This window comes from Dromiciops gliroides, chromosome 2 (assembly GCF_019393635.1).
Source record: "Dromiciops gliroides isolate mDroGli1 chromosome 2, mDroGli1.pri, whole genome shotgun sequence".
In the NCBI taxonomy this organism is placed as follows: Eukaryota; Metazoa; Chordata; class Mammalia; order Microbiotheria; family Microbiotheriidae; genus Dromiciops; species Dromiciops gliroides.
This window is the reverse complement of record NC_057862.1, coordinates 33,314,871-33,342,790: the sequence shown is the minus strand read 5'-3', so window position 1 is coordinate 33,342,790 and position 27,920 is coordinate 33,314,871. Positions and strand designations below refer to the sequence as shown.

Here is a 27,920-nt window from a genome sequence, read left to right as displayed (position 1 = left end):
TCCCCATTTTACAGTTAGTAAACTGAGGTCCAGAAAATGCCCAAGGACAAATAACAGGGCACTAAGATTTGAATCCATTGTTCTTTGTCTCCCAGACCCTTTGGTCTTTTTTTTTTTTCCTCAATGGTAAGGAGGGTCAGTCTGGGTGGCATTTGGGGTCCTTTACTATTCTCACTCAATGGTCCTGTGATCTTATGAGACTTCATATTCTCTGATAGTATATTGTACCAGAGAGTCCAAAAAAAAAAAAAAGACCAAAGGGTCTGGGAGAGTGAGTCCCGAGGAGGGATTTGGACCTGGGTCCTCTCAAATCGGCGCTAGTGCTCTCCCTGACATGCTGCTGCCTCCCCAGGGTCTTAGAAGGTGAGGACAGGCTTCTCCCCGATAAGACCAGCACCCATCCTGCCCGTGCAGCCTGTGCTCTGCCTCCCTGGTACCTGCTCGCCTTCACGCGCTGATGACGTGCTTACCTGCCGGTAACCCACCATGATCATCCTCACCAGCGCTATGTTCATGTGCACCCCCAGGGACTCGTCATGGTAGATCTCATCTACCTGTGGGAAGGAAGAAGGGAATGCAGGTGAGCATTTTTGTGGGGATGAGAAGTCACAGCCAACCCTCAGGTTCCCAGAGCCAGTTTGTCCCAGGCTTTAGAGGTCATCTAACCCAGCTTCCTTCACTTTACAGGTGAGGAAACTGATTTCCCAGGAAAGTAAGTGATTTGGCCAAGGTCACTCAGGCAAACCGAAGAGCCAGGATTTGACCCTGGGTCCTCCAACGAGCTTCCTTTCCACTACACCAAACTAACCTTCTTGTTAAAGCCCCTCATTTTGCAAATGAAGACACTGAGACCTGAAAGAACTAAAGACTTGACCAAGGTCACACAATGGTCAGAGCTGGTATAGACATGCAGATCCTCTCATCAAATGCAGAGCTCTGGCCACCACATTTTGTCTATTGCCTTTCACTTTCCTACCCCGCCCAGTGGAAAACATAAGGCTCTCAGCTGAGTTATCCCTGCAGCCATCAACAAACCATGGAAGAGAGCAGGGCAGCTAGGTGGTGCAGTGGATAGAGCACCTGCCCTGAATTCAGGAGGACCTGAGTTCAAATCTGACCTCAGACACTTGACACTAGCTGTATGACCCTGGGCAAGTCACTTAACCCCAATTGTCTCATCCAAAAACCAACAAACTGTGGAAGAGAAGGGAAGGAAGATAACCCTAGGTTCTTTATCTTAAACTCCCTCCCTTTGGAGACCTAGGACTTTCCCAGCTTTGCTTTCCTTCCCCTTAATCTCTTTGCCTCCAGCCTCTCCTTTATTGAAGGGATTATAGTCATGTCCTAAGGGCCTTTCCAGAGGACTCCAGTGTTCTATGTTCTAATTGTCCGTCCAGCTCCAAAGTTCTAACTGTCCATTCGGCTCTGCCAGTCTCTATTCTAAGGATCCAACTCCTTCTTTTGGACCACACAGAGATGTGGAAGTCATGTGCAGGCTAATGAAGAGTAGTGAGTTGCCCGAAGCCACGCAGAGAATGAACCTTTTAGCCCAGACTCCAATCCTGGGCTTCTGGTTCCAAGTCCACAGCAGACCATTTCAATCACCACACGGCCTTGTGACTCCTTACCCATCAATTCTTCCAAAATTAGAAGCCTGCTCATCCCTCTGAAATAGACAGAACTGACATTTATAGAGTATATTAAGGTCTGCCAAGTACAACACTCTGCCTCATCTGCTCATCACAAGGACCCCCTGAACTGAGATCTTCATTTTACAAATGAAGAAACCGAGTCTGAGAGACAAAATGTCAGCATTGAGAGGGATCTTAGAATATAGAACACAGAATATCAGGGCTGGAAGGGACTTTAGAATGTAGAATGTCAGGGCTGAGAGGGGCCACTTACATAAAATATAAAATGTTAGAACATGAAAGAACTTGAGACTGAAGACTATAGAATATCGAAGATAATGAATGGTGCACCAAAGAGGAAACACAAAGTGGAGGAGGCAGCTGTGGTAGAAAGTGAAAAGAGCATTGGCTTTGGGTTCAAATTCTATCTCAAATCTGATGTGGGATGGAATTAAGGGTCAAATTGATCGTGAGTTGTCCCAAAAGAATTACAAGACTCAGTGACTCAGTTTCCCAGGTTTTATTGCAATACTGTGAGTGACCACAGGGAGAGAACCAGAATAGTGGAAAGGTATCTCTCGAATAGTAAAAGGAAAGACAGTTATATTTATAGTATGGATAAATTGATTTATCAGTCTCATTATAATAATCTCCACCTTGGGAAGGTACAGGAGAGGGCTTATCCTAATTTGGAGTTCCTGGGGTCCTAAACCAACCCCCAAGGAGGGTACTTTTTTCAGTGGAGGTGTGTTTTGGGGGTTTACACATCATGAGGTGAATCTGGGGACAAATTTGGCCTTTTCTGCGCATGTCTCTTTCTGGTTCCCATGCTTAGTTTCAAAACATCTTCATTTTCATATTCACCTCCTTCATCAAAATCCTACTTATGACCTTGAGCAAGTTACTTTCCTCTATGGACTCAGTTTCTTCATCTATAAAATGAGATGTTTGTACTAAATGACTTCAAAATTCTATTCTAGCTCTAAATCAATGTTCCTAGAAGTTAATCTTCACAAAAATGTTCAACTTAATAATCACACTCATCTAGTTGGCAAAAATAATTAGAAATTAGTTTTGCTTTTTAAACCTCAATGTTGGGGGGCAGCTAGATGGCACAGTGGATAAAGCACAGGCCCTGGATTCAGGAGAAGCCGAGTTCAAATCCAGTTTCAGACACTTGACACTTACTAGCTGTGTGACCTTGGGCAAGTCACTTAACCTTCATTGCCCCAAAGAGGGGGGGGGAACCTCAATGTTGGTGAGACTGTGGATAAAGAGGTATATGCATATATTGCTGATGTGATTGCAAACCACTGCAATCTTTCTGAAAAATAATCTGGCAATTGATAGGAGATCATGAAACTGACCAGTAATCCCTTTGACCCAGTAATCCCACTACTGGAAATACAGAAACAGAACTATTTTCACAAATACCATAGAATTTAGATCTAAAATGGGACTCAGAAATCATCTATTCCAAACCCCTCATTTTACAGATGATAAAAATGAGGCCAGTGTTGAACTGTCAATGACCTTTCCCTCTTGAATTGTTTTTTAATTTTATTTTCGGTTCTTCATTCCTTCCCTCCCTCCTCTTGCCCTGCTCATTAAGAAGATAAGAAAAACAAAGCCTGTTGCAAATAAGTATAGCCATGTAAAAGGAATTTTGAATTTATTTTGTCTAAGTTTGTATGTATGTGGCTGGGTTGGTATTGAGTCCCCCCAGTAGAATATAAGCTCCTGGGGGCTGGGGGGAGGACTGTTTTGTTTTTGTCTTTATATACCTAGAACAGTGAGGAACAAGGAGAAAGGAATAAACATTTATTACGCACCTACTATGTGCCAGGCACTGTTCTAAGTGCTTTACAAATATATCATTTGATCTTCATAACCGCCCTGGGAACAAGGTGCTTTTATTATCCCCATTTCATAGTTGAAAAAACTAAGGCAAACAGAGGTTAAGTGACTTGCCCAGGATCTCATAGCTAGTAAATATCTAAGGCTAGATTTGAACTCAGGTCTTCCTGACACCAGGCCCAGTGCTCTATCCACTGTACCACCTCATACAATATCTTGCACGTAGTAGGTGCTTAATAAATATCTGCTAAATTGAACTGAACTGGATAAACCAAGTGGATGAAAAGTACCAATTATGAGATGCTGTAGAATGGGAAGACCACTGACTGAATAGCTCCTATAGGTGGACAGTGAACTGGGCCCAGAATTTAAAATGAGGAAGAAGGGGAGGAGGAGGAGTAATAAGAGAAAGACAAGGAAGAGGAGGAGGAGATAGAAGAGTAGAAGAAGAAGAGGAGAGAGAGAAGAAGAAAGTGGAGGAGGAAGAAAAGGAAGAGGAGGGAGACAGAGGAGGAAGAGAAAGACAAGAAAGAAAAGGAGATAAAAGAGGAGGAGAAAGAAGAGAAGAGGAAAGTGGGAAAGGAAGAAGAGGAGAAGATGAGGCTATTCACATTTATTAACTCATGCTGTGTTATCCATGATCCCAGGTTTCTCACTCCTGTAAAATCCCATCTTTTAGCCATCAGTACTTCCCCATTGACACTGTGTGGCCATGAGCCAGGGACCATCACAATCTCCAAGGAACCAAATTAACAAATGACTGAGATATCAGTGGAAAGAAGTATTACCAGTGGAAGGAGGCTGATGCCTGTGAGCAATGAGGGAATGCTTAAGAAGTGACGTGGGATTACAAAATGCTTATCACACAAATCAAATCAGATCTAAATAATTGGGAAAATATCAATTGTTCATAGATATGCCAAGCTAATATAATAAAATGACAATTTTACCTAAATTAATTTACTTTTTCAGTGCCATACCAATCAGACTACCTAAAAATTATTTTATAGAGCTAGAAAAAATAATAACAAAATTCATCTGAAAAAACAAAAGGTCAAGAATATCAAGGGAAATAATGAAAAAAAATGCACAGGAAGGTGGGCTAGCCGTACCAAATCTGAAGCTCTACTATAAAATGGCAGTCATCAACACTATTTGATACTGGTTAAGAAATAGAGTGGAGGATCAATGGAATAGGTTAGGCACAAGAGACACAGTAGTAAGTGACTTTAGTAATGTACTGTAAAGACTCTAGATTCTGGGATAGGAACTCGGTATTTGACAAAAACTTCTGGGAAAACTGGAAGAGAGTATGGCAGAAACTAGAAAGAGACCAACATCTTACACCTTATACTAAAATAAGGTCAAAATAGGTACATGATTTAGACATAAAAGGTGATACTATAGGTAAATTAGGAGAGGAAGGAATAATCTACCTCTAGATCTTTGGAAGGGAGAACAGTTTATGACCAAACAAGAAATAGAGAATACTATGAAATGCAAAATGGATGATTTTTATTACATTAAATTAAAAAGGTTTTGTACAAACAGAAGCAATGCATCCAAAATTAGAAGGGAGACAGAAAACTGGGAAACAATTTTTATAGCCAGTACTTCTGATAAAGGCCTTATTTCTAAAATATATCAAGAACTAAATCAAATTTATAAGAATCCAAGTCATTCTCCAATTTAGAAATGGTCAAAGGATATGAACAGGCAGTTTTCTGATGAAGAAATCAAAGCTATCTATTGCCATATGAAAAAATGCTCTAAATCACTATTGATTAGAGAGGTGCAAATTAAAGCAACTTTGAGGTACCACCTGACACCTATCAGATTGACTAATATGACAAAAAAGGAAAATAATAAATGTTGGAGAAGCTGTGGAAAAATTGGAACACTAATGCATGGTTGGTGGAGATGTGAACTGATCCAACCATTCTGGAGAGCAGTTTTGGAACTATGCCCAAAGGGCTATAAATCTCTGCATACCCTTTGACCCAGCAATACCACTATTAGGTCTTTTTCCCAAAGAGATCATTAAAAAGGGGAAAGGACCCACATATACAAAATTACTTATAGCTACTCTTTTTTTTTTTTGGTGGCAAGGAATTGGAAATTGAGGGGTTGCCCATCAATTGGGAAATGGCTGAACAATTTGTGGTATATGAATGTAATGGAATATTATTGTGCTGTAAGAAACAATGAGCAGGCAGATTTTAGAGAAACCTGGAAGGACTTGCATGAACTGATGATGAGTGAGATGAGAGGAAACAGGAGAACATTGTACACAGTACCAACAACACTATATGTTGATAGACTTGACTCTACTCAGCAATACAATGGTCCAAGATAGTTCCAAAGGACTCATGATGGAAAATGCACTCCAAATCCAGAAAAAAAGAGAACTGGATGCAGATCGAACCATACTATTTTTATTGTTTTTGTTGTTGTTGATTTTCTTTTTTGAGGTTTTTCCTTTTTGCTCTGATTCTTCTTTCACAGCATGACTAATGCAGAAATATGTTTAATGTGATTGTACATATATAACCTATATCAGATTACTCGCTGTCTTGGGGAGGGGGTAAGGAGGGGAGGGAGGTAGAAAAATTTGAAACTAGAAATCTTATAAAAACAAATGTTGAAAACTATCTCTACATGTAACTGGAAAATAATAAAATACTGTTATGAAAAAAAATAATACTAAGACTTTGGGGACATCCTGTATGAGACTTCCAGCTGTAGGACTGAACAATCCTGTACTCCTCTGTGTCCTAGAGTAAGTCTCTTCCCAAATATTGGTTTCAGTTTCCTACTAAATGAGATTAGCCTAAACAGATTCGAAGTGAGCCAGTCAAAGGATCTGGGTTCAAATCTTGGCTCTATCACTACCTGCATGACCTCAATCGAGTCATCTAACCTCTGAAGGTCTCAGTTTCTTCAGTTGCGAAATGGAGTTGGACAAGATAGTCCATATACTTTCTCCAGCTCAGCATCTCAGATCCTAGGATACTTCATCTCCCTGAGCCTCAGTTTCTTCATTTGTAAAATGATCATGTTGGATTAGATGATTTGTGAAGGCCCTTCGAGTTCTACATCTATGATCTAAAGTCATTTATGCTTCCTGGCCTCAGTTTCCTCCTCTCTAAAGTGAGGGGGTTCAGAGGGCATGAGGTGTAAGGTCATTTTCAGCTCAGACACTTACTAGCTATGTGACCCTGGGCAAGTGTCTTAACCACTGTTTGCCTCAGTCTCCACAACAGTAAAATGGGGATAATATCAGCCCCTACCTTCCAGTGTTGTAGTGAAGATCAAATGAAATAATACTTGTGAAGCCTTTTGCACAGTGCACGGCACACAGTAGGTCCTCGATAAACGCTTTTCGTCTTCCCTTCCCTGTCTGCTGTGCCTCCTAGCTGTGGCATTGTGTTCCAAAGCCCTTTCCAGTCCTCGCCCTGCAAGCCTCTAGCTCAGCTGGGACCATTCGGACAGGCAGGCCTGGCCTGGTCCGTCTGAAAAGCACCATCGATACTCACTCTTCACACTGGTCGGGCTGTGTGTAACCTGTCCAGCAGGCAGTAAGAGGCATGAGCCGGACCAGCCCCAGTGCCTGTAAACACAGCCGAGGACCACAATGACAACTCAAGGCGAGAGGATCCACGACCAAATCCTCTGGGCTTCTCCAACTCCTGGGCTCTTCCCCAGCAATCCCTCCTCCCCCAGCTCTGACTACAGGTTCTGCAGCTCCCTGTGCCCTGCCAGGCTCCCCTTCCACCAAATCACCGAGCTCCCAGAAGCCTTGGAATGCTATGCTACCTCTGAAAGCCTGAGTTAGATGACTAGCACAATTGATTGGCCCTGTCTCTGAAGACCCCATAACATCAAGAACAGTTCTAGTCTCTAATGATACCCGCACTCACTCTCACTCTCCCAAGGGGCAGGGTAGCTTGGTGGGACAAGCACTGGACTTGGAGTTGGATTGGGGAACTTGGGTTCAAATCATGGCTCAGGGACTTATCTGTGTGACCTCAGGCAATTAACTTAAACTTTCTGGGCCTCAGTTTCCTCACCTGCAAAATGGGAATTTTTAATAACTGTAGGTTCTCTTTCCACTCTAAATTCTGTGAATGACCTCAGAAGTCATCCAATCCCACCTGTGGCCAAACTGGAATCTTTTGCACAACACCCACGACAAGCGGCTCTCCATTCTCTGCTGGGAGACCATCTGAGTGATGTTGGGCCAGTGCGCTAACATTTCCTGCCTTCGTGAGTTTCCTCATATATCACATCAGGGGTAGGAGTGGATGGCCTCTGAGGTTCCTTCCAGCTTCAGATCCATGACACTATGTGTGCCCTCATAACCTCCCTGGACCTCGGTCTCTTCGTCTGTAAAAAAAGGGTTTGGACGAGATGACCTCTGAGGTCTTTTCCAGCTTTAGCTCAACCACACACGGTGCTAAGCACAGGAGGATAGGAAGACAAAATGGAATTGTTTGGGCAGCTCTCGTGACTGAGGCTTCCCTCATATAGCCTATGTCTTCCTCCCTGGAACCTCCCCCTCCAATTCCTGGTTCTATTTTCTGGGGCTGAGCAGAGTTGGTCTCCAGGTTCTTTTAAAGATCATCAGAAAAAAGGAGGGGGAGTGGGGGAGGTGGAAAGGTATGTGGTGAAGGGGATAGAGCACCAGCCTTCAGGTCAGGAGGATCTGAGTTCAAGTACAGCCTCAGATACCCACTAGCTGTGTTACCCTGGACAAGTTACTTAACCCTAATTGACTCAAAAAAAAAATAGAGAAAAAAAATAAAGACCACCAAAAGATACTTAGAAATCACATCTATGGGGCAGCTAGGTGGTGCAGTGTATAAAGCACTGGCCCTGGATTCAGGAGGACCTGAGTTCAAATCCGGCTTCAGACACTTGACACTTACTAGCTGTGTGACTCTAGGCAAGTCACTTAACCCTCATTGTCCTGCAAAACAAAACAAAAGAAACAAACAAAAAAGAAATCACATAGATTGTCAGTGTATACTATATAGCATACACCTGGGTGCTAGTTTGGTTGAGTTAAACAAAATATAGCCTGAGATCCAGGAAAGGGAGCTTGGGGCCTTGAATGCCAGTCTAAGAAGGCTGGCTTTTATTAAGTAGGAAACAGGAAGATAACAAAGGCCTTTGAGCAAAAAAAAAAAAAAATGAAATGGTCATACCCGAGTACCAAGAAGACCTAAGAAAGTGTATCACACATCATGGGAGCCCAATAAATGTCCAACAGGTTACAGATCAATCTGAGAGTCATATGCATGGTGGGTTAGAGGGTCCTGCCTGAAAGGCTAGCGTCCACTTGGGAAATAATCATGGCTGGAAGTCACTGGGTAGCAATGAGAACGGAAAGGAAGGGATGGGATAGAGGGAGGTGAATGCTGAATCTGGACTCAAAGGAGCTGGGTTCGAATCCCAGTTCTACCACTTTCTGACCCAGGACAAGTCACTTAACCTCTACAGGCCTCCATTTCCTCATCTGTTCAATGAGAGAGGTGGGACTGCATGACCTCTGAAGTCCCTTTCAGTTCCAAGTCTGCCATCCCACGTTCCCCTGGCTCAGCTCTGAATCTGACCTACTCAGCTATAGCCTTCTTAGTGGTGGCCGATAAGCCGTGCCAAGGGGTGGGAGGCACCAGGGTGGCCCGGAGCCAGGGCCTGTTAAAACAAGTGGCGTCAGCCAGCGGGGTACTGTTAACTCCTGGACTGTCGGGGCTGGGCCGAAAGCCAATGGAGTGGGCAGGACGTGGAGGGAATGCCCTCCAGAGCCGGGCAGGAATCCCTCCCTCAGATTCCTGCTGCCCCTGAGCCTCTTGGAACGGCAGAGCCCTGGCACCACGGGAGAATGGCTGAGCCCAGCAACTTCCTTCCTGGGAGCACCTACTCAGCAGCCGCAGCCTAGCGGAAAGAGCCCTGGCCCTGCCCCTTTGTGCCCAGGTGGCCGTTAGCGCTCACTTTACCTGGCCCAGCCTTAGCATCCTCGTGTGTAAAATGAGGGGGGCTGGGCCAGGATCATCGATCCAGAGCCAGAAGGGACCTCAGAAGTGATCTAGTCCAACCCTCTCATTTTACGGATAGAGAAACAGAGGCCCAGGTTGCCTACGAGTCACAAAGCTACTCAGAGGCTGTCCAGGTCTTCCTAACTACAGTACCATCTGCACCATATCATTCTGCTTCCTGCCAAGCACTTGAAGACAGCCATAGCCTCCCTGTAAGACTTCACGTCTTCCAGATAAATATCCCTAATGTATTCTTTCCATTGATCCTCATCTAGTCTCAGATCCCTTCGTCATCCTGGTCACGTTCCTCAGGACACGTCAGCCAGTCAATGTCCTTCCTCAAACATGGTGCCCAGGACGAAACCCAGTCCTCTCTAAGGGGCCTGACCAGGACAAGATCATGACTTCCCTTGCTGTGGACACTGCAACTATTAATGCAGCCTCAAAGTGCAGCAACCATTTGGGCCTCATTACTGAATAATATTGAGCTTGTGGTCCACTAAGGCCACATGCCCATTCTTATAAGCATTCTCTTAACATGCCTCCCCCATTCCAGTATCCCTTGTAGATCTAAGGAAAGAGGAAGGAGGAGGAGGAAGAGGAGGAGGGGAAGAAGGGGAGGAGGAAAAGAAGAAAGAGGAAGAGAGATAGAAGAGAAAAAGAAGATAATGAGGAAGAAGAAAAGGAAAATAAGGAGGAGGACAAGGTGGAGGAGGACAAGGAGGAAGAGGAGGAGGAGAGAAAGAAGAGATAAAGAAGACAAGGAGGGGGGCAGCTAGGTGGCACAGTGGATAAAGAACCGGCCCTGGATTCAGGAGGACCTAAATTCAAATCTGACCTCAGACACTCGACACTTAATAGCTGTGTGTGACCCTGGGCAAGTCACTTAACTCTCATTGCCCCCCCCCCCCACACACACACACACAAAAAGACAAGGAGGAAGAAGAAGAGGAGGAGAAGGAAAGGAGAAGGAGAATCAGAAGGAGGAGGAGGAAGAGGAGGAGGAGTCCCACATTCAACAGCAGATGGGTGTCCAGGCCTGGCCATAGCATGTTATGTTTCTCCCTCTGATTTCGAGAAACCCCTTCCTTCCAAGTCTCATATAATCCCTCCCAGGATACCCTTCAGACTTAACTTGGACTGACTCTAAGGTCAGTGTGATGGGAGGTACAGTAGGAAGGGATTGTGTTGCTTTTGCCCTGGCTTCCTCTGGCAGGAGGCTCAGTGGGAGTCCCTTCCCCTAAGATCAGTGGGGGGTTGGGTTTCTCACATACTCGCCCCGGGCTGTCTGGGTCTGAGCTGGGGCAGAGCCTGAGTCCTGAGAGGAAGGAGGAACAGAGGCAAGGGCAGAGACCTTGCTGCGTGCCCTCTACGAGGCAGCCCCCGGGCTCCTGTGCTGGGCCTGAATATCCTCTTCTTGGCAGTGAAAGGGTGAATCTTAGTTCCCCAAAGAAGCTGAGGCTGCCCAAAGGAATCATGCAGGCAAAACGGTTTTTAAAAGGGGATTTCCTTCAACTGCAAAATCATTCCTCCCAAGGGCGCAGCTGAGTTGGCAGATCTCCAAGCCTGGGTGGCCAATTTCTTTCTCCTGATTCTACCCCAGTGCAGAATGTTAGAATTGGGGGGGACCTTAGAACACAAAACATCAGAGGTGGAAGGACCTTAGAACACAGAACATGAGAGATAGAAGAACCTCAGAACACAGAACATCAGAGGTGGAAGGACCTTAGAACACAGAAAAACAGAGATGGGAGAACCTTAGAACACAGAACATGAGAGATAGAAGAACCTCAGAACACAGAACATGAGAGATAGAAGAACCTCAGAACACAGAACATGAGAGATGGAAGAACCTCAGACACAGAGCATCAGAGGTGGAGGGACCTTAGAACACAGAACATGAGAGATAGAAGAACCTCGGAACACAGAACATCAGAAGTGGAAGGACCTTAGAACATGGAACATCAGAGGTAGAAGGACCTTAGAACACCGAATATCAGAGATGGAAGAACCTCAGAACATAGAATATCAGAGGTGGAAGGACCTTAGAACACAGAACACCAGAAATGGGAGAACCTTAGAACACAGAACATCAGAAATGGGAGAACCTCGGGACACAGAATATCAGAGGTGGAAGGACCTTAGAACACAGAACATCAGAGGTATGTAACGATTGGAATGACGCCACCTGCTGGATACTTACTGTAGAAGAGTTCTGCCCATGAAGCAAAGGTCTTTGAGGGCAAGACCAGGAGTCTTTTCTTCAGGAGTCAGGAAGTGACGCGGACTAGTGGGAGGAGGAAGGAAGAGACTGGCGCTCAGGCTCGCTCCTCTTTCCTCTGGACTCTGGCGGAGAAGGGAGCTAGAAATGTGCTCTCCCTTTAATAGATAGGAATCTAGGCCTTTTTCTCTCTCTTTACCAAATTCTTATTCTCCTTAATAAATGCTTAAAAGTCTAACTCTTGCTAAAGCTTATAATTTATTGGCGACCACTCATTAGATATTTTAGACAGTTTAGCTAGAATTTTAACCCTTAACAGATGGCTGACCACGAAGAGGAAAGCTAAACCTCAGTCTTCTTCTGATCTTCTGGTTGGGTAAGAAATTTCCCCTCCCTCTCCCTTTAACTGCTAAGTACTGGTGTACTGGCTGTGTTTTCCTTTGAATTTTTTCGAATGGACCTTTTAAACTCCCTAATTATCCTATTTTTGATTTTGGTCTGTTTAACCAGACAAATGGGAGATAAGATCATGTTAATGCTTTGTTTTTGTGGATTTTCTATTTTTCTTTTTATTTTTGTTAAAAGAGCCAGCAACTTACTCACACAAGGAAATATCTCTCCCTCTCCCAACCATGCTTTTTCAGAGAAACCTGAAGAGATTCCTGCAGCTTTTCCCAGTTCTAACACTAATTGTTGCTTTAATTTTGCATGCCTGGAGGCAATGACCCACCCTCTAGAAGCTTTTAATCCCCTAGCACCTGGAGGCAAGGTGGGGGAAGAGGAATCCAGGCCTGAGTTCAAAATCAAGTGTGATTCAAATTGTGCTGGTCCCTCCCCTCCTCTCCAGACCCCACCCTCTACTCCTCCCATGGCCAAGCCCATTGCTTCCCCGGCCTGGGAAGTCCAAAGATCTAATGCGCATGCTCAACTTTCTCTAACTACATTTGCCCCTTCAGGCTCAACCCTTCCCCAGCCTGGCTGTGCTTCTGAAACAACCTTAGAAAACCCTTTAAATTCCAGATATGCTCGTTTTGTTCTTAATTTTGCTAACCTGCTTTTGTCTTTAATTAGTAATCTTATAAAGCATTTGTATGGTGAAAAGGCTGACAGACAATATAGAGGGGTTAAAGAAGAAAAACTTAAGCCGAATAAGAATGACAATCATCAACATAGTTCAAGACTCCGATTCTTTTGCCATGGAAGGGTATATATTTTACAGAAATGTAGAAGTAAGCAGCAAGGTATTGATATGAGTATTGGGGATTTTAGATATTGGAATCAAGAGTGTTCTGAATTCACTCAGATTATTAATGTCAGTTCAGAGGTTACATAGGATTTCTATGCTATTACATATACATTTTGAAATTAATGGTATGGGTTTATTTTCATAGAGATTTTCATGCTTTTGAGATTGTGTCATACTTAGTTTTTAAAACAAGGAGAATATTTGTAAAAGCTTTTTATAGTCATGTGATCAAGTTTATATTTTATAATACTCTTATTAATATTAAATTCATGCTCATTTAGATTTCCTTAGTTTGAATTTCACTGTTTTTTTATTGTTCCATGTGTATTTTCTTCTATTCATTTATCTAATTAAAAAAAAAATTGAGAGATGGTTTTGATTTCATAATACAATGTTAATTCTAGGAGTATTGTGCTCCCATATTCTGAGGAGTTTGTTTTTGTTATTTTTTCTCAACTGATTATTTGATCAAACTCTTTAAAGCATTTCCCTGGCAAATTGGTTGCCATGGCAAGTGTAAATTGATTCTAGAAGTATTATTTTTGATAAGCATATTCCAAAAAAAAAAAAGAGGGGAACATTTGTAAAAGTTTTCTTTTTTCAAAAAAAAAGTTTTCTTTGAGATTCTGTTGTGCTTTAACTTGTATTTAAGTATGTTCTGATTTTTCACAAAAGTAATTGTATACTAAGTAAAAAAAAAGGGGTATTATTTGAAATTGTTGCATAATTATATATTGTGTTCTGAGTCAAGATGTATTCACATTTTTTGCAATCATTTATTATCCTCAATTTTTAAATCCATATGAGACTTGGATTATGGGAACTTATCATTTAAGACATTAATTGCCTTTATTCTGAGTTATCAGATGCCAGTTGGCCAAGATGCCATCCAATCACAAGAGGAATACATGCAAGAGCAGACACTGAACTGTCACATGAGGGGAGACATGCATGAAGTCAAGGTATGGCTGAGGGAACGGCTTTTGACAAATGTTGAGGTTGGATTCTCTTGGTTTAATATTTTATTCTCTTTTTCCCCACAATATTGTACAGATGGCTGGAAGTATTCATCCCACCCATCTCACTTCTACACCTGGCTTCTATGCTCCCTCCTATATGCCTGATGCCATGGACATCTCAATCCCATGCATCTGATTAAGTCTGACTCAGTTTCTTCCAATATGTTCGGTGGCATGGACATATATTCCATCCACCTATTTTAAGCCTGGCATACTGTATGGGCAGTACATATTGCTCAAGTGTGGGAATGCTCATATCCCATCATTTCTCTGTTCTTTTATGGTAACCCCCATAATTATCTCAGGTGTCATGATAAATAACAGTGTTGAATTTGGCCTTGACACCTGTTACCAATTATATTAGATTTTCTAATTTCTCATAATGGCATGAGGATAATTAGGCAGATGATGCAAAAAGTGATGAAACAAAGATAAAAATTATTTTTAAAAATTAATATCACAGCAATTGTCTTCTCAAATACCCTCCATAAGGGGGGGACTATAGTAATATTATAATTTTAAAGAATGGTTCAATTTTTGTTTTATTATATGTTTCATGTGTAACAACTAAGATTCTGAATTCCCTTAGACATGTTTTTGAGAACTTTCATTGTTTGATTTGATTATTGACAAAGCTATTTTAAAGTTGTGTTAAGCTCAATTTTGTAGGAAATTTCCTGGCTGATTACCAGCATCCATACCTCAACCCCTGAAAAGACTTCCATTCCACGACTACACCTAGAGGACATCTGAGAAAAGACTTTCAGAGACTTTAAATGAACAGTTTTGATTTGTTTTTGTTGTTTTTTTTTCTCTTTCTGTTATAATATACACCATCTGTAACATGTATTCTCTGCAGAGGCCCTCCCTTTGCAAGACCAATGTCAAAGCGTCGGTTCATGAGGACCAAAAAAAAAAAAAAAATCGCCCCTCTGGACAAAACTTTCCTCTCTTCCTTTTCTATATTGTTGTTCACATATTATTAGTTAGCAATAGTTATTATATTGTTTTTACTGTTCCGTCAAGGAAACATTTTGTTTCTTGAGGAACAACAGGGGGGACTGTAACGATTGGAATGACGCCACCTGCTGGATACTTACTGTAGAAGAGTTCTGCCCATGAAGCAAAGGTCTTTGAGGGCAAGACCAGGCTTCAGGAAGTGACGCGGACTAGTGGGAGGAGGAAGGAAGAGACTGGCGCTCAGGCTCGCTCCTCTTTCCTCTGGACTCTGGCGGAGAAGGGAGCTAGAAATGTGCTCTCCCTTTAATAGATAGGAATCTAGGCCTTTTTCTCTCTCTTTACCAAATTCTTATTCTCCTTAATAAATGCTTAAAAGTCTAACTCTTGCTAAAGCTTATAATTTATTGGCGACCACTCATTAGATATTTTAGACAGTTTAGCTAGAATTTTAACCCTTAACAGGTAGAAGTAGAACATATAACGCCAGAAGTGAAAGGACCTTAGAACCCAGAAGCATTTGCAGGCCTGCCATCAAAGAAGGATTTGACTTGACTTGTTTGGCCTCAGAGGGAAGAAGCAGGAGTAATGGGAAAGTAGCCATGAGGACAACTTGGGCCCTGCGTGGCAGATGACCCTTAGCGCAGGACCCAGGTGGGAGCAGCTGCCTGAGGCTGTGGTCATTGGGGGCCACTTCCCAAGGGTCCTAGAGGGTCCCCTTCTTCAGGGATGGACTGGATGGGGTGGCCACCGAGAGCCCCTCCAGCTGGGAGGTTCTCTGATTCTGTGGCCGAGGTTAAGGAGAGGAGCTGGCCCCAGCCCACCCTGAGCCATAGTCCAGAAGTCTGGGTAGCTCTGCCTCAGAGGTTAAGTTCTCGCTCCCTTTCCCAGCTGCCCCAGCCGGGACAGCACGAGCAGCTCTGAGGTCACTGCCTCCTCAGCCTCTGCTTCGAGGCTCTGAGCTTCAAAGGGCTCCCATCAGGGAGTTTATTAGACCCCTCTTAAAGGTGCCCTTGTTTCCCGAGGCCCCCTGGGGCCTGGAGGAGAAAGACCTTTCCTGTGCCTGGAGGCCACTGCCCCTCCCCCCTCCCCCCACTGGTCCTGCCCCCACCCCTCTAGCCACTCCTGAGAGCCCCGTGTCTCTCCTCTGTTGAAGCCGCCTCCCCCCAACAGCGTCCCTTTCATAAAGGTAACAATGGCCGGCATTTATCAGTCCTCCCGTGTTGCAGACGGTATTTACGACAGCAAGACTCGCTCACGGGAGCCTTCCGGAAAGGGCATCGCTTGGGAGAGCTGAGCCAGGACCCGTCCCCCTGGAGCCCCACATTTCCAGGCAGCAGCAGCCCTACAAAGAGCTAGCCAAGGTCACCCAGCTCAACGGGACCCAGGCTTTTGGGCATGCCTTCAGGCTGCCTCCTATTTCCCAACTCCCCAAGTCTCACAGTGTTCTCTTCAGTCTCCCCCCCACCCACCCACCATGAGAGAGGGAGCGTGAACATTTTATTAACCTCATTTTACAGATGAGGGAACTGAGGTTCAAAAGCCAGTCCAACCCAAAATGACCCTTCCCAAGGTCACAGAGGTAACATGCACAGAGACCTGGAAATTAATCTGGGAAGAATGGAAAGAGTTCTGGATTTAGGGGCAGCTAGGTGGCACAGTGGATAGAGCACCGGCCCTGGAGTCAGGAGTACCTGAGTTCAAATCTGGCCTCAGACACTTAACACTTACTAGTTGCGTGACCCTGGGCAAGTCACTTAACCCCAATTGCCTCACTTAAAAAAAAAAACTGAAAAAAAAAAAAAAAGAGTTCTGGATTTGGAATCAGAAGTTCTGAGTTTGAATCCAGGCTTTGCTATTTAGTAGCTGTATGACCTTAAGAAAGTCACTTCTCAGGGCAGCTAGATGGCACAGTGGATAGAGCACCGGCCCTGGAGTCAGGAGGACCTGAGTTCAAATCCGACCTCAGAAACTTAACACTTACTAGCTGTGTGACCCTGGGCAAGTCACTTAACCCCAATTGCCTCACTTAAAAAAAAAAAAAAAAGAAAGTCACTTCTCTCTGGGCCTCAGTTTCTCCTTCAAGATGAAGTTGACAACAACGCAAACAAAGGATCATTCATTAAAAGAAAGCCAAGAGATCATGGCCGGTGGCCCAGATAATTAAACCAGATTAGCATCTCAAACATTTAGAGTCTGCAGGGCCCAGCTCTTGAGATCATGAGGTCCAACCCCTTCGATTTACAGATTAAGGAAACTGAGGCAGAGAGAGTTTGAAGTCACTTGTCCAAGGTCACACAAGTACCCAGGGGCAGGGAATGGATTTAAATCTGTGTCCTCTGACTCCAAGCCCAGTGCCCTTTCTACTAAAACTTGATGGTCCATCTGGCTTTGGGAACCATGCCCATCGCCATTGATAATGCCCTTAGACCAAGCTATCCAGATACTGTGCTGGTTTAGAAGTCCTGTCACTCACCCTAGCATTGCTAAGGTGGTAGGAAGAATCTCCTTTTCTATTTAAGCTCTCTTCTCTCCTTTCAGAGGATCACAGAGCTAGGCTGAAACCATGACCCATGAGTAATCAACTCTGCCAAGGTTCCTATATGGGATGTGCCAACCTACTCTCCAATGGCCCTACTCACAATGCCTGAAATTTTCTAGGCTAACTTCCCCCTCCAAAGCTACCACTTCCCCCTGTAGATTGTTTGTCCCATTAAAATGTAAGCTCCTTGAGGGCAGGCAGGGGCTGTGTTTGCTTTTGTACTTGTATCCTCAGCACTTAGCAAAGAGCCTGGCTCATGGAAAGTGCTTAAGTCCCTTCTTTCCCTTCCTTTATCTTTATTTCTTCCTTCCTTCTTTTTTTTCCTTTCTTTCTTTCCTTCCTCTCTCTCTCTCTCTCTCTCTCTCTCTCTCTCTCTCTCTCTCTCTCTCTCTCTCTCTCTCTCTCTCTCTCTCCCTCTCTTTTCCTCTTGTCTCTCTTTCTCAACAAAATGAAGAATATCGCAGTAACTTAGTAAACAAATACAACAGAACTAAAGAGAGGAGCCAAGTTTCTTTCATGTCAAAGCCAGATGCAGTCTTTCTGCTGAGGCTATAAGACACAACATCCCTCAGGTTCCAGCTCACTGAAAATTAAATAAATAACCTCTTTAACTTACTGGGCAACTAGGTGATGCAATAGGTAAAGCACCAGGCCTAGAGTCAGGAAGATTCATCTTCATGAGTTCAAATCTGGCCTCAGATGCTATGAGACCCTGGGCAAGTCACTCAACCCTATTTGCCTCAGTTTCCTCATCTGTAAAATGAGCTGGAGAAGGAAACAGCAAACCACTCCAGTATCTTTACAAGAAAACCCCAAATGGCATCATGAAGAGTCAGACACGACTGAAAAATGATTGAACAATAACTTATTTAAAGAAAAATTGGGAAGAGTAAACTTAACAATGTTGCTAGAAGATAGACATCTTCTCTTAGAGTCTCAGGACTTGAGTTTCAATCAACATTCTGCTACCTACTGGCTGTGTGACCTCAGGCAACTCTCCCAACCTCTCTGATCCTCTTTTCTTCAATAATGAGGGTGGGACCATATTATCTAGGAGGCCCCTTCCAGTTCCGACACTGTATATCTATTTTCTCTAGTCCCTCTCACAACTGACATTCTGCATTCTCCATTCTGAGGAACCTCCCAGCTTGGACATGCTACGAGCCTAACACCAAGGGCAGGGGACTTCCTGGAGAAAAGAAGGGAGGTTTCAGAGTTGGCAGGAGCCTCCCATGGTGAGGGGAGGGGAAGAGAAAAGGGTATCAAAGGAAAGAAATCACTGGCAAAACGCAAAAGCCACACCTTGGTGTGAAAGCACTTTTTGTGAGTTTTTGGTTTCAAGCTCAGTTTTCTCAAGCCCCAATGATGAATATTGAACATGCAGGGCAGCATCAGCATGCCAACAGGAGACCAGCCCTGTGTTCAGCACACAGAGTTCACAGGGACCAGGTCCAGCTCTCTGGGGTCATTTCCATCATCGTCAAAACCTCCCCCACTGAAGTTTCTTTCTCAGCATCCACACTTCCCAGATTGAAGAGAAACAACACATGAAAGTGGACCATGGAATGTCAGAACTAGAAGGGGGCTCATCCAGTCCAATTGTAGAGAAACTCAAGGCCTAGAGAGGCAAGATGAGGGAGAGAGGAAGGGAAGAAGGGAGAAAGAAAGAGAAGAAGGAAGGAAGGAAGGAAGGAAGGAAGGAAGGAAGGAAGGAAGGAAGGAAGGAAGGAAGGAAGGAAGGAAGGAAGGAAGGAAGGGAGGGAGGGAGGGAGGGAGGGAGGGAGGGAGGGAGGGAGGGAGAGAGGGAGGGAGGGAGGAAGGAAGGAAGGAAGGCATTTTCCCATGGGATCTTGCTAAGAACTGGTGAAGGGGCAGGTTAGAAGTCACAGCCTTCGCTGGCTCAGATCCAGTCCCACTGAAATCACCCTGGAAACTCCCAACAAAGGGAAACATAAGTTCCTCTGTATCATCAGCCAGTCCTTAGGGGGGATAACCTACCTCCCAAGTGGACAAGGGGGAGCTATGCAGATGAGCAGTGAGAAAACAGAGCCTGGAAGTGTCCTCCCCACTGCAATCCGGCTCCATTGATAACCTCCATGAAAGGGCCTCTTTATGTCTCTCAGGTCCTCTCCCACACCCCAACTCAGCCTGCAGAAACAGCCCCACCCTCACCCCCAACACCCAAGGAAGACCAGGCAGGGGCTCACGATGGCAATTTTGTCAGTGTCCCCGGGCAGAGGAGAAAGCTCCCTCGAATCAGATTTTCAAACCAGCCCAAGCAGACACCTACCCCCACGTACAATTAATCCCTGGAAGTGACAAACATTTTGAAAGGGACATGAGATTTGGGGTCAGCGAATGTGCTGTCGAATCCTAATTTTGTTTCTTCCTAGTCGTATTACCTTCAGCAAATAACTTTCCTTCGCTGGACCTCAAAGAAGGGATTTGTCCAGATCAGCAAAGATTCTTAACCTTGTTGGTGCCACGGACCCCTCGGGGCAGTCGAGGGAAGTCACCACCTTTTCTCAGAATCAAGGTTATTGCCGTAATGGAAGCAAATGCTGAATTCCAATTAGCAGTTAGTGTAAAAGCAGGGATGTCATCTTCCCCCTCCAAGTTTACAAACGCCCTGAAATTGTTCTACAGAGCTCTTCTTGACTTGTTTGTCCTGTGGTCCTCAGGGTGATGTCATGACTTGCAGTGAATTGGATTTAAGTGAGGGAGGGCTGTGCAAAATCATCAGCTTTACTCTTTCCTCTAGAGCCATCTGGGTCCAGTAGCAAGATATATATGAGGATGATTGGAGATGGCCCCAGATGTTTAAGGCAATTGGGGTTAAATGACTTGCCCAAGGTCACACAGCTAATAAGTGTCTGAGGTGAGATTTGAAGTCAGGTCCTCTTGACTCCAGGGCCAGTGCTCTATTCACTGTGCCATCTAGCGGCTAACACTTTAACTAGATGATTTTGGAAGCATCTCAGCAATGAAGAGACTAACCATCATCTATTCTGAGCCCATACTGGAAAAGAATAATTCCCTTTGCCATGGAGCTGACCAGTGGTCAGATAGCTTTTGCTCTAAAGCTTCCAGAAAAGAGAACCCCACTGACCACCTCCCAACCCAGCCCTAGGCATTCTGATATAGTTCTTATTGCTAGAAGGGTTTTTTTTTAGCCAAAATATTCCACTTTATAACTACCAGTCATTGCTCTGAGTTCTGCCCTCTGGGGCAAATAACAGCCATTCCCATCATTAAAAACATCTCTCACATCCCCCAGAATCTTCTCTTCTCCAGGAGAAATACCCCCAGTACTGTCAAGTGATCCTCAAATGAAATGAATCTGAGGGTCCCTCACCATCCTGGGTGCGCTCCTCTGACACTCTTTGGTACCACCCAGAATCAACACCCATTGCTTAGCCATGCACCGTGTGCCTGGTGCATAGTAGGTGCTTAATAAATGCTAATTTATGAAGCCTGACTGACTGATAATACCCCCCTAGACCCGGTCTGACTCTCACCTCCTAATTCTCCTTGGCTCTTTCTCCCTCAAAATCCCATGAGCCTTCTCAGGTTGGTCTCCCTGGCTCCCCTTTCTCTCATCTAATCCATCCTGCGCTCTGAGCCAGATTAATCTTGCTTAAAAGCTCCTTTCAACATGACACTCCCCAGTATAAATATCTATGATGAAAGCCGTAATCATCGAAGCTCTTGGGGACTAGTTAAAAAACAGAAAATTAGATAAGTGGGATGGACTGGATAAGCACAAAACAGAAATAGCCAACAACAGCAGCCAGGGTTGGATAAACCTCTATCTACCAGTCATTGGTAAAAGGAGCACCTATTTGACAGGCGAGTTCTGAGCCAGAATAGTGTGTGGAGGGTCACAGACTGTCGCTGTACTAGTCGCTTTTGCTAAATTCTTTCTCTTCAATTGGGGTGGGGGAGGAGCTGGGGTATTTCCATAAATGGTCGTAATATTAAAAACACGGTGCAACCATAAAGCTTATTCTTTTCAATCTATGATGAATCACAGGACAAGATCCAATCTAAATCCCTACACATATTTTTCATGTCCCTCCCCGAATCTGGTATACCTCCCAGACCACCCAACAGAAAGTCACACTGCTCCTTCATATTTACCCCCCTTTTCCAGACATCTATCTTTTCAATATCCACCACAAACACCAGACTTTTTTTTCCATACTGTTCCCACGAAGTTTGAGTAGCCTCCCTCTGATCTTTGGCCTAGCCTTCACCCAGCCCTTCATCACCAGCCACTGAGACTGCAGGAAGAGCTGCCTACCCCAAATGAGTGATCCAAGCCAGGAAGGGTAACCCTTCCTTTTAGTCACAGGCTAACTCAGGAGCCAGTTCCTCCAGGAAGTCTTCCCTGATATCTTCCAGGGAGAAGTGACTCCTCCCTGCCTCCACCCTCCTCTTTTCACCTTGCCTATATCCCATTTCCAATTTGCTTCTCAGCTATTTGGCTCTGGCTTCTTTCCCCAATTAGATAGATAGTCAGCTCCTTGAGAGCAGGAATCCTGTCTTATTTCATCTTTGTTGTCCTAGCACCAGCACAGCATAATGCATTTTTGGATGTGGCCAATTGGGGCTTGTGTTTTGCTTGACTATGCTCATATAATACAAGATTTCTTTCTCTTTTTTATTCTTCTTTTCTTTCTTTCTTCAATGGATGAGGAGGATGGGAGAGGGGGGAAATGCCTGATAGTTGGAAATAGACGTATTTTAAATAAATAAATTGCTAGATAAGATAGATAAATAAGTGAATAAATAAGTAAATAAAATGTATGCAATAACCAAAAAAAGTCAGGTAGCTGGGTAATGTAGTGGAGAGAGCACTAGGTTTGGAGTCAGGAAGCTAGCATTGACATTCTGCTTCAGAAATTTACCTCAATTTCCACATCTGTAAAATGAGAGGTTGGAACTCATAGTCTCCAAAGTCCCTTCTCATTCTAAATCTTTTATCCTTTTGCGAGGGGGAGAGGGGGTTGATGAGCTAAATTGAAATGTTATCATTTACAGATGGGGAAACTGAGGTTGGCATCCCCAGAAAGGAAAAGGCAAACTCATCGTCAATTACGTTTACTCTATCTATGGCTCACCTTGGAGTTAGAGAGCCCAGGGTCAGATTCTTCCTTGGATACAGAACACCTGTGCCACCCACCCAGGCACAGGCACCTCACTGCACCCTGGAAACTCTTTCCAGACTGTGTTACAGATACTCTACTGAAGTCCAGCAGAGGGCGTTTCCACATTGGGCATTCCCCACACCAATAAAGTCACAGGATAAAAATAAATTCTTATCAATCCTTGATCCTGCATCTGTTTCACAAAAGCCCTGGGGCTCGGGCACAGCTGCTAAGGCTACATCTCCTCAGCATCACCTGCACCCCCCCCCCACACACACACACACACTACTGCATGGTGGGCTCAGTAGCAAATGCATGAACACCCCCACACACCATACTCACAGCCAAGTAGGATGATAAAATCGCCTGAAGGGCCCTCTGGTCCAATTTCTCCATTTTACAGAATTGGAAACTGAGGCCCAGAGAGACAATAGGATTTGTCCCAAGGCCATACAGTTAATAAGGGGCACAGTCAGGTTTTGAACCCAAGCCAAGTCCAAGATGACCACCATCTTTCCACTACCTCCCCAAAGTCAACTCCACATCCCTCTGGTGCCGTCTGCCCCAGCTTTAACTTGTTTCTCCCCCACCAGGGGTATCTAGCCCGACCTCACCCCCAATAAGAACCCCACCCCCAGCAGTAAACCTTCCCACAGCCCTTTCCCCTTACTCGCATTTAGGGATTGGTCATTCAGGAATTGAACTAAACCCTTTTGCAAATAACTCAAAGTTTCAGCCTGAGCAATGCACTCATAGAGGGATGAGCTCCAAAAGTTTACTACAAACTATGAAAATTATCACTTCCTCTTATTTGTCCATAGAAACCTCTTCTGAAGGCCAAAAGGAGGCTGCCCCCTCTGGATTCTGGGATTCTGGTTCCAGGATTGTCAAACAAGCATAGGCTGAGCCCTTTGGTCATTGCCATTGCCTTAGCATAGTAGACAGCAGAGGACAGTGGAGTCAGGAGCCCTGGGTCCTTGTCCTCACTCTGCCACTAACCGACTAGCTATGTGACTGGGAAAATCACTTAATGTTTCTCTAGGCCTCATTTTCCTCTTCTGAAGAAGGACAGAGAAGCAGCATGTCATAGGAGATACAGAACCACACTTGGAACCAGGAAGATCTGGGTTCAAGTCCCACCACTGAGCCCTACTGGATGTGTGACCCTGAAGAATTCACTGAACCTTTCAGTGTCCAGGGCATTTGTCAATAACAACAACAACAACACTTAATATAATCCATATAGTGCTTTCAATGTGCTAAGCAGCATGCTAAGTACTTTAGAATTATTATCTCATTTAATCTCATTTGATTAGACTATTAGCCTTCTAGTCTAAGACCATAAATTAAAGATAAGTTGTTGACCTGCCCTGGCAACAAGGTAGAACAAGGGACAGAACATTGGACTTGGAGTCAGGAAGACCTGAGTTCAAATCAAGCCTCAGACATTTACTAGCTGTGTGACCCTGGGTAAATCACTTAACCTCTATCTGCCTTAGTTCCCTCAACTGTAAAATCAGAATAACAATGGTACCTGCCTCATGTTATGAGAATGAAATAGACAAATGATCATACATAGAGCACTTTGCAAACCTTAAAGTGTTATTTAAATATTAGCTGCTATTAGTGTTGATATTATTATTTATAACAATATTGGGAGTGGAAGTTTCCAAGATTCCAAGAAAATATGAGAGAGGATAGGAGAGACAATGGAGATTCATCCTGAGACGACAGGCAATCTTAAAAGGAATGAAAGAGCTCAATTCTCCAGCAGGAGGAAGGAGTGCTGGGTCTGGAATCAGGAAGACCTGAGTTCAAATCTGTCCTCACTCACTAGTTGTGTGCCCCTGAGCAGGTAAATTAACTTCCCTGTGCCTCAGTTTCTTCATCTGAAAAGTGAGGAGGCTGGATTGGCCAGTCTCTGAGATTACTTCCAGCTTTAAAATCTATGATCCTGTAGTCTCCATAACAGACCTACAGCACTCTGCACTGTGCAACCAAGCACCTGGTTATGTCCTACTATCTCATCAAGTATGAACATCTTATATCCCCAACTAGACTAGAAACCTCTCAAGGGCAAAGAGCACATCTTGTATTTATTTTGCGTCTCTCTTTGTCCATAGCACAGTTCTTTGTTCAGACGAGGTGCTTGAATGATGATGAATGAATGAATGGATGAATGATGATGATGAATGAACAAATGAATGAATGATGAATGAGTGAAAAATTACTCAGCATGAGTGAATGCAGCTGCCCAGCTGACTTTAAGGTTCATATCCTTTGTCTGGATACCGCAGATCTGTGGTACTGAACAAAGCTGATGCTCATTCCTTTACTCAGACGTCTTCAGTAACTCTGTTGCCCATTATGTAAAGTCCTAACTCCTGGGCCTGGCATTCAAGCCCCCCCCCCCAATCCAGTGCTGTCCCACCTTTCCAGTTTCAGATTATGCTGTTCCCCTCCTCCACACTCCACTGTCCAGCTGAACTGAATCACACTGTCCCTGAGCCCTCTCCTTCCTTGGCACTTTGGCTCACATTTTGCCCTATGCCTGGAACCCCTAATTTGACCTGCTGAGTTCTAATATACCCTTTAAAACTCAACTCAAATGCCACCTGCTCCATGAAGCCCTCCCTGATTCCCCTCATCAGTGATGCACTTTTTTTTCCCTCTTGGCATTCCCATGGTACTTTGTTTTGACCCTCTCTGATGGATTCACTTTTTATGTGTCCTGGTTATCTGTGTTGGGTACTATCTCGCTAGTAGAATGAAAGCTCTGTAAAAACTCCTAACTCTGTCATTCACCCTGCTCCAAGAATGGGACTCTGCATGCTGCAAGCACTACATGTAGCTATATGGAGTGTTCGCTGATTAATAAATGCCTCCTACCTGATCAATAAATGAGTGAGTGGAAGAATTGAATTAAACTGAATGCTCAGGGTAAGAAGCAGCTGGTCAGCTGGACCAGAGGCCCCGCCCATGAAGGACCTACAGACTTATCAAGGCTGACATTGGGAGAAGAGCCAAGAAGGCTGAGGGGTGAGAAGGTTGCCCTCGGCATTCCCAGGACTCAGGGTCCATCCTGCCCCTGACAATCACCTGCTCCATGACCCCCAGAAATTCAGAGAATTCCCAAACTTCAAAATTGAGAGGAACCTCAGAAGCGAATCCCTTATCATCTCCGAGTCTCAGGCAACTCCCAAGTTCTTATCTACCAAGTCTTGGTTGGGACCACCATGTTAGGAAATCACAGATCCCCGGCATATCTGAGTTGAGGCCAGATAAGAACAGTACTTCTCCTCGCAACTTCCCCAAGAGATAGAGGGGACTAAGACCAAGTCCCTGAGCCAAAGGGCTCAGGGCTCTTCATTAGCTGACCCACCACTCCTCACCCTAAACATAAGCCCCAAAATAGAGAAAGGGAGACAGATGGTATGGGCAGAGTCTGGTATGTAGGATGGTGTCTGCCAGATATCTCTCCCAGCTCTCTTGCATAGCTTAAGCTAAAGTCATTGGGGTTTGGGCAGAGGAACTCTCTGGCTGGGCCTCTCTCCTCTTTAGGAGCTATGTGTCTACATCTGGGAAGTTCCCAGTATGAGGGGGTCGGTCTAAATCGCCTCCAGGGTCTCTTTAAGCTCTAAATGTATGACAACAATTGTGCTTCCTCTCAGTCTTCTGCTTGTTGGGCTAGACAGCTCTGGCTGGTTCCTCCATCTGAGATTCAAAGACTTCCACCAAATGGAGGACTCCATTACAATGGAGGGTTCTACCAGTACTCCTTGCCTTTTGGTTTTTCCTATACATCACACTGAGACTTGAGGGTCTTAGTGGACCTCAAGCTCAACATGATACAAAGGTGTGACATAACAGGTTTTAAAAAAAACCTAAACAGAACCAGGAGAACATTGTACACAGTATCAACAACATTGTGTGATGATCAACTGTAATAGATTTAACTCTTCTCAGCAATACAGTGATCCAAGATAATTCCAAAGGACTCATGATGGAAAATGCTCCCCACATCCAGAAAAAAAGAACTGTGAAATCTAGATGCAGATTGAACCATAATGTTTCTACTTTTTTTTCTTTTTTGAGGCTTTTCCCTTTTGTTCTGATTCTTCTTTCACAACAGGACTGATGCAGAAATGTTTAATGTGATTGTACTTATACAACCTATATAAAATTACTTTCTGTCTTGGGTAAGGGGGAGGGAAGGAAGGGAGAGAAAAATTTGGAACTAAAAATCTTATAAAAACAAATGTTGAAAACTATCTTTACGTGTAACTGGAAAATAAAATACTTTTTTGATTAAAAAAAGCTAAAGCAGTATTAGGCTATATTAATATAAGCATAATATCTCAGTATAAATGTGTTAGGTTCAGTTCTATATGCTGTATTATAGGACAAGACTTCTTAAGTTTTTTCCATTCACAACCCTTTTCACCCAAGAAATTTTTTATGCGAACCCAGGTATACAGGTATATAACATAGGTATACATAACCTTTTACTGTTGCCAAATTTTTCATAACCCCACATTCAGCTACTGACCCTGTATGGGGTTGAGACCCACAGTTTAAGAAGCTTTGTTATAGGAAGCGTGTTGATAAGCTGGACAGAATTCAAAGAAGGGAAACCTGGCCTAGAGATTGTGTCATATAAGGAGTCATTAAGGACCTGAAAACATTTAACTAACATTTAACATTTAACATTAACTGGAGGCTCATAGGGTTGTTATTGCATATTTAGAGTTAGAAGGGAACTGGGTGGGGGTCGTTTAGTTGTATCCTTTCATTTCACAGATAAGAGAACTGAGGATCAGTTAAGTGACTTGTCCAAGGTCACACAGGGAATAAGTGGAAGAGCCAATACTTGAACATTGTTCAACTCTAAGTCCACTGATCTTCCAGGATTTGAAGCATTGTGGTTTGGGTTTTTTTTGTTTGTTTTATTGGGGGGGGGGGTTGCAGGGCAATGAGGGTTAAGTGACTTGCCCAGGGTCACACAGCTAGTAAGTGTCAAGTGTCTGAGGCCGGATTTGAACTCAGGTCCTCCTGAGTCCAGGGTTGGTGCTTTATCCACTGCAGCACCCCCTAGCTGCCCCCCGAAGTGTTGTGATGTTGAAAAGGGATCAGCTTTGTGTAGCTTAGCCCCTGGAGGTAGAACTGGAAGCCATAGCTGGAAATGCCAGAGAGGCAGATTTCAGAAAAGTTATGTCTCATTCCTAAGGCACTTTTCTCCCACCAGCCCTGCAAGGGGCT

The 27,920-nt window shown here is 44.2% G+C and overlaps 1 protein-coding gene across 1 annotated transcript in view; it reads right to left on the bottom strand.

Moving 5' to 3' along the window:
* The window catches only part of ADAMTS14 (ADAM metallopeptidase with thrombospondin type 1 motif 14), a 122,896-nt gene that overhangs the window by 41,014 nt on the left and 53,962 nt on the right, over positions 1 to 27,920 (bottom strand). Inside the window, exon 5 of the mRNA XM_043990175.1 lies at positions 471 to 554. Coding sequence (XP_043846110.1) covers positions 471 to 554 — 84 coding nt within the window. The remainder of the gene's footprint in view (positions 1 to 470; positions 555 to 27,920) is intronic.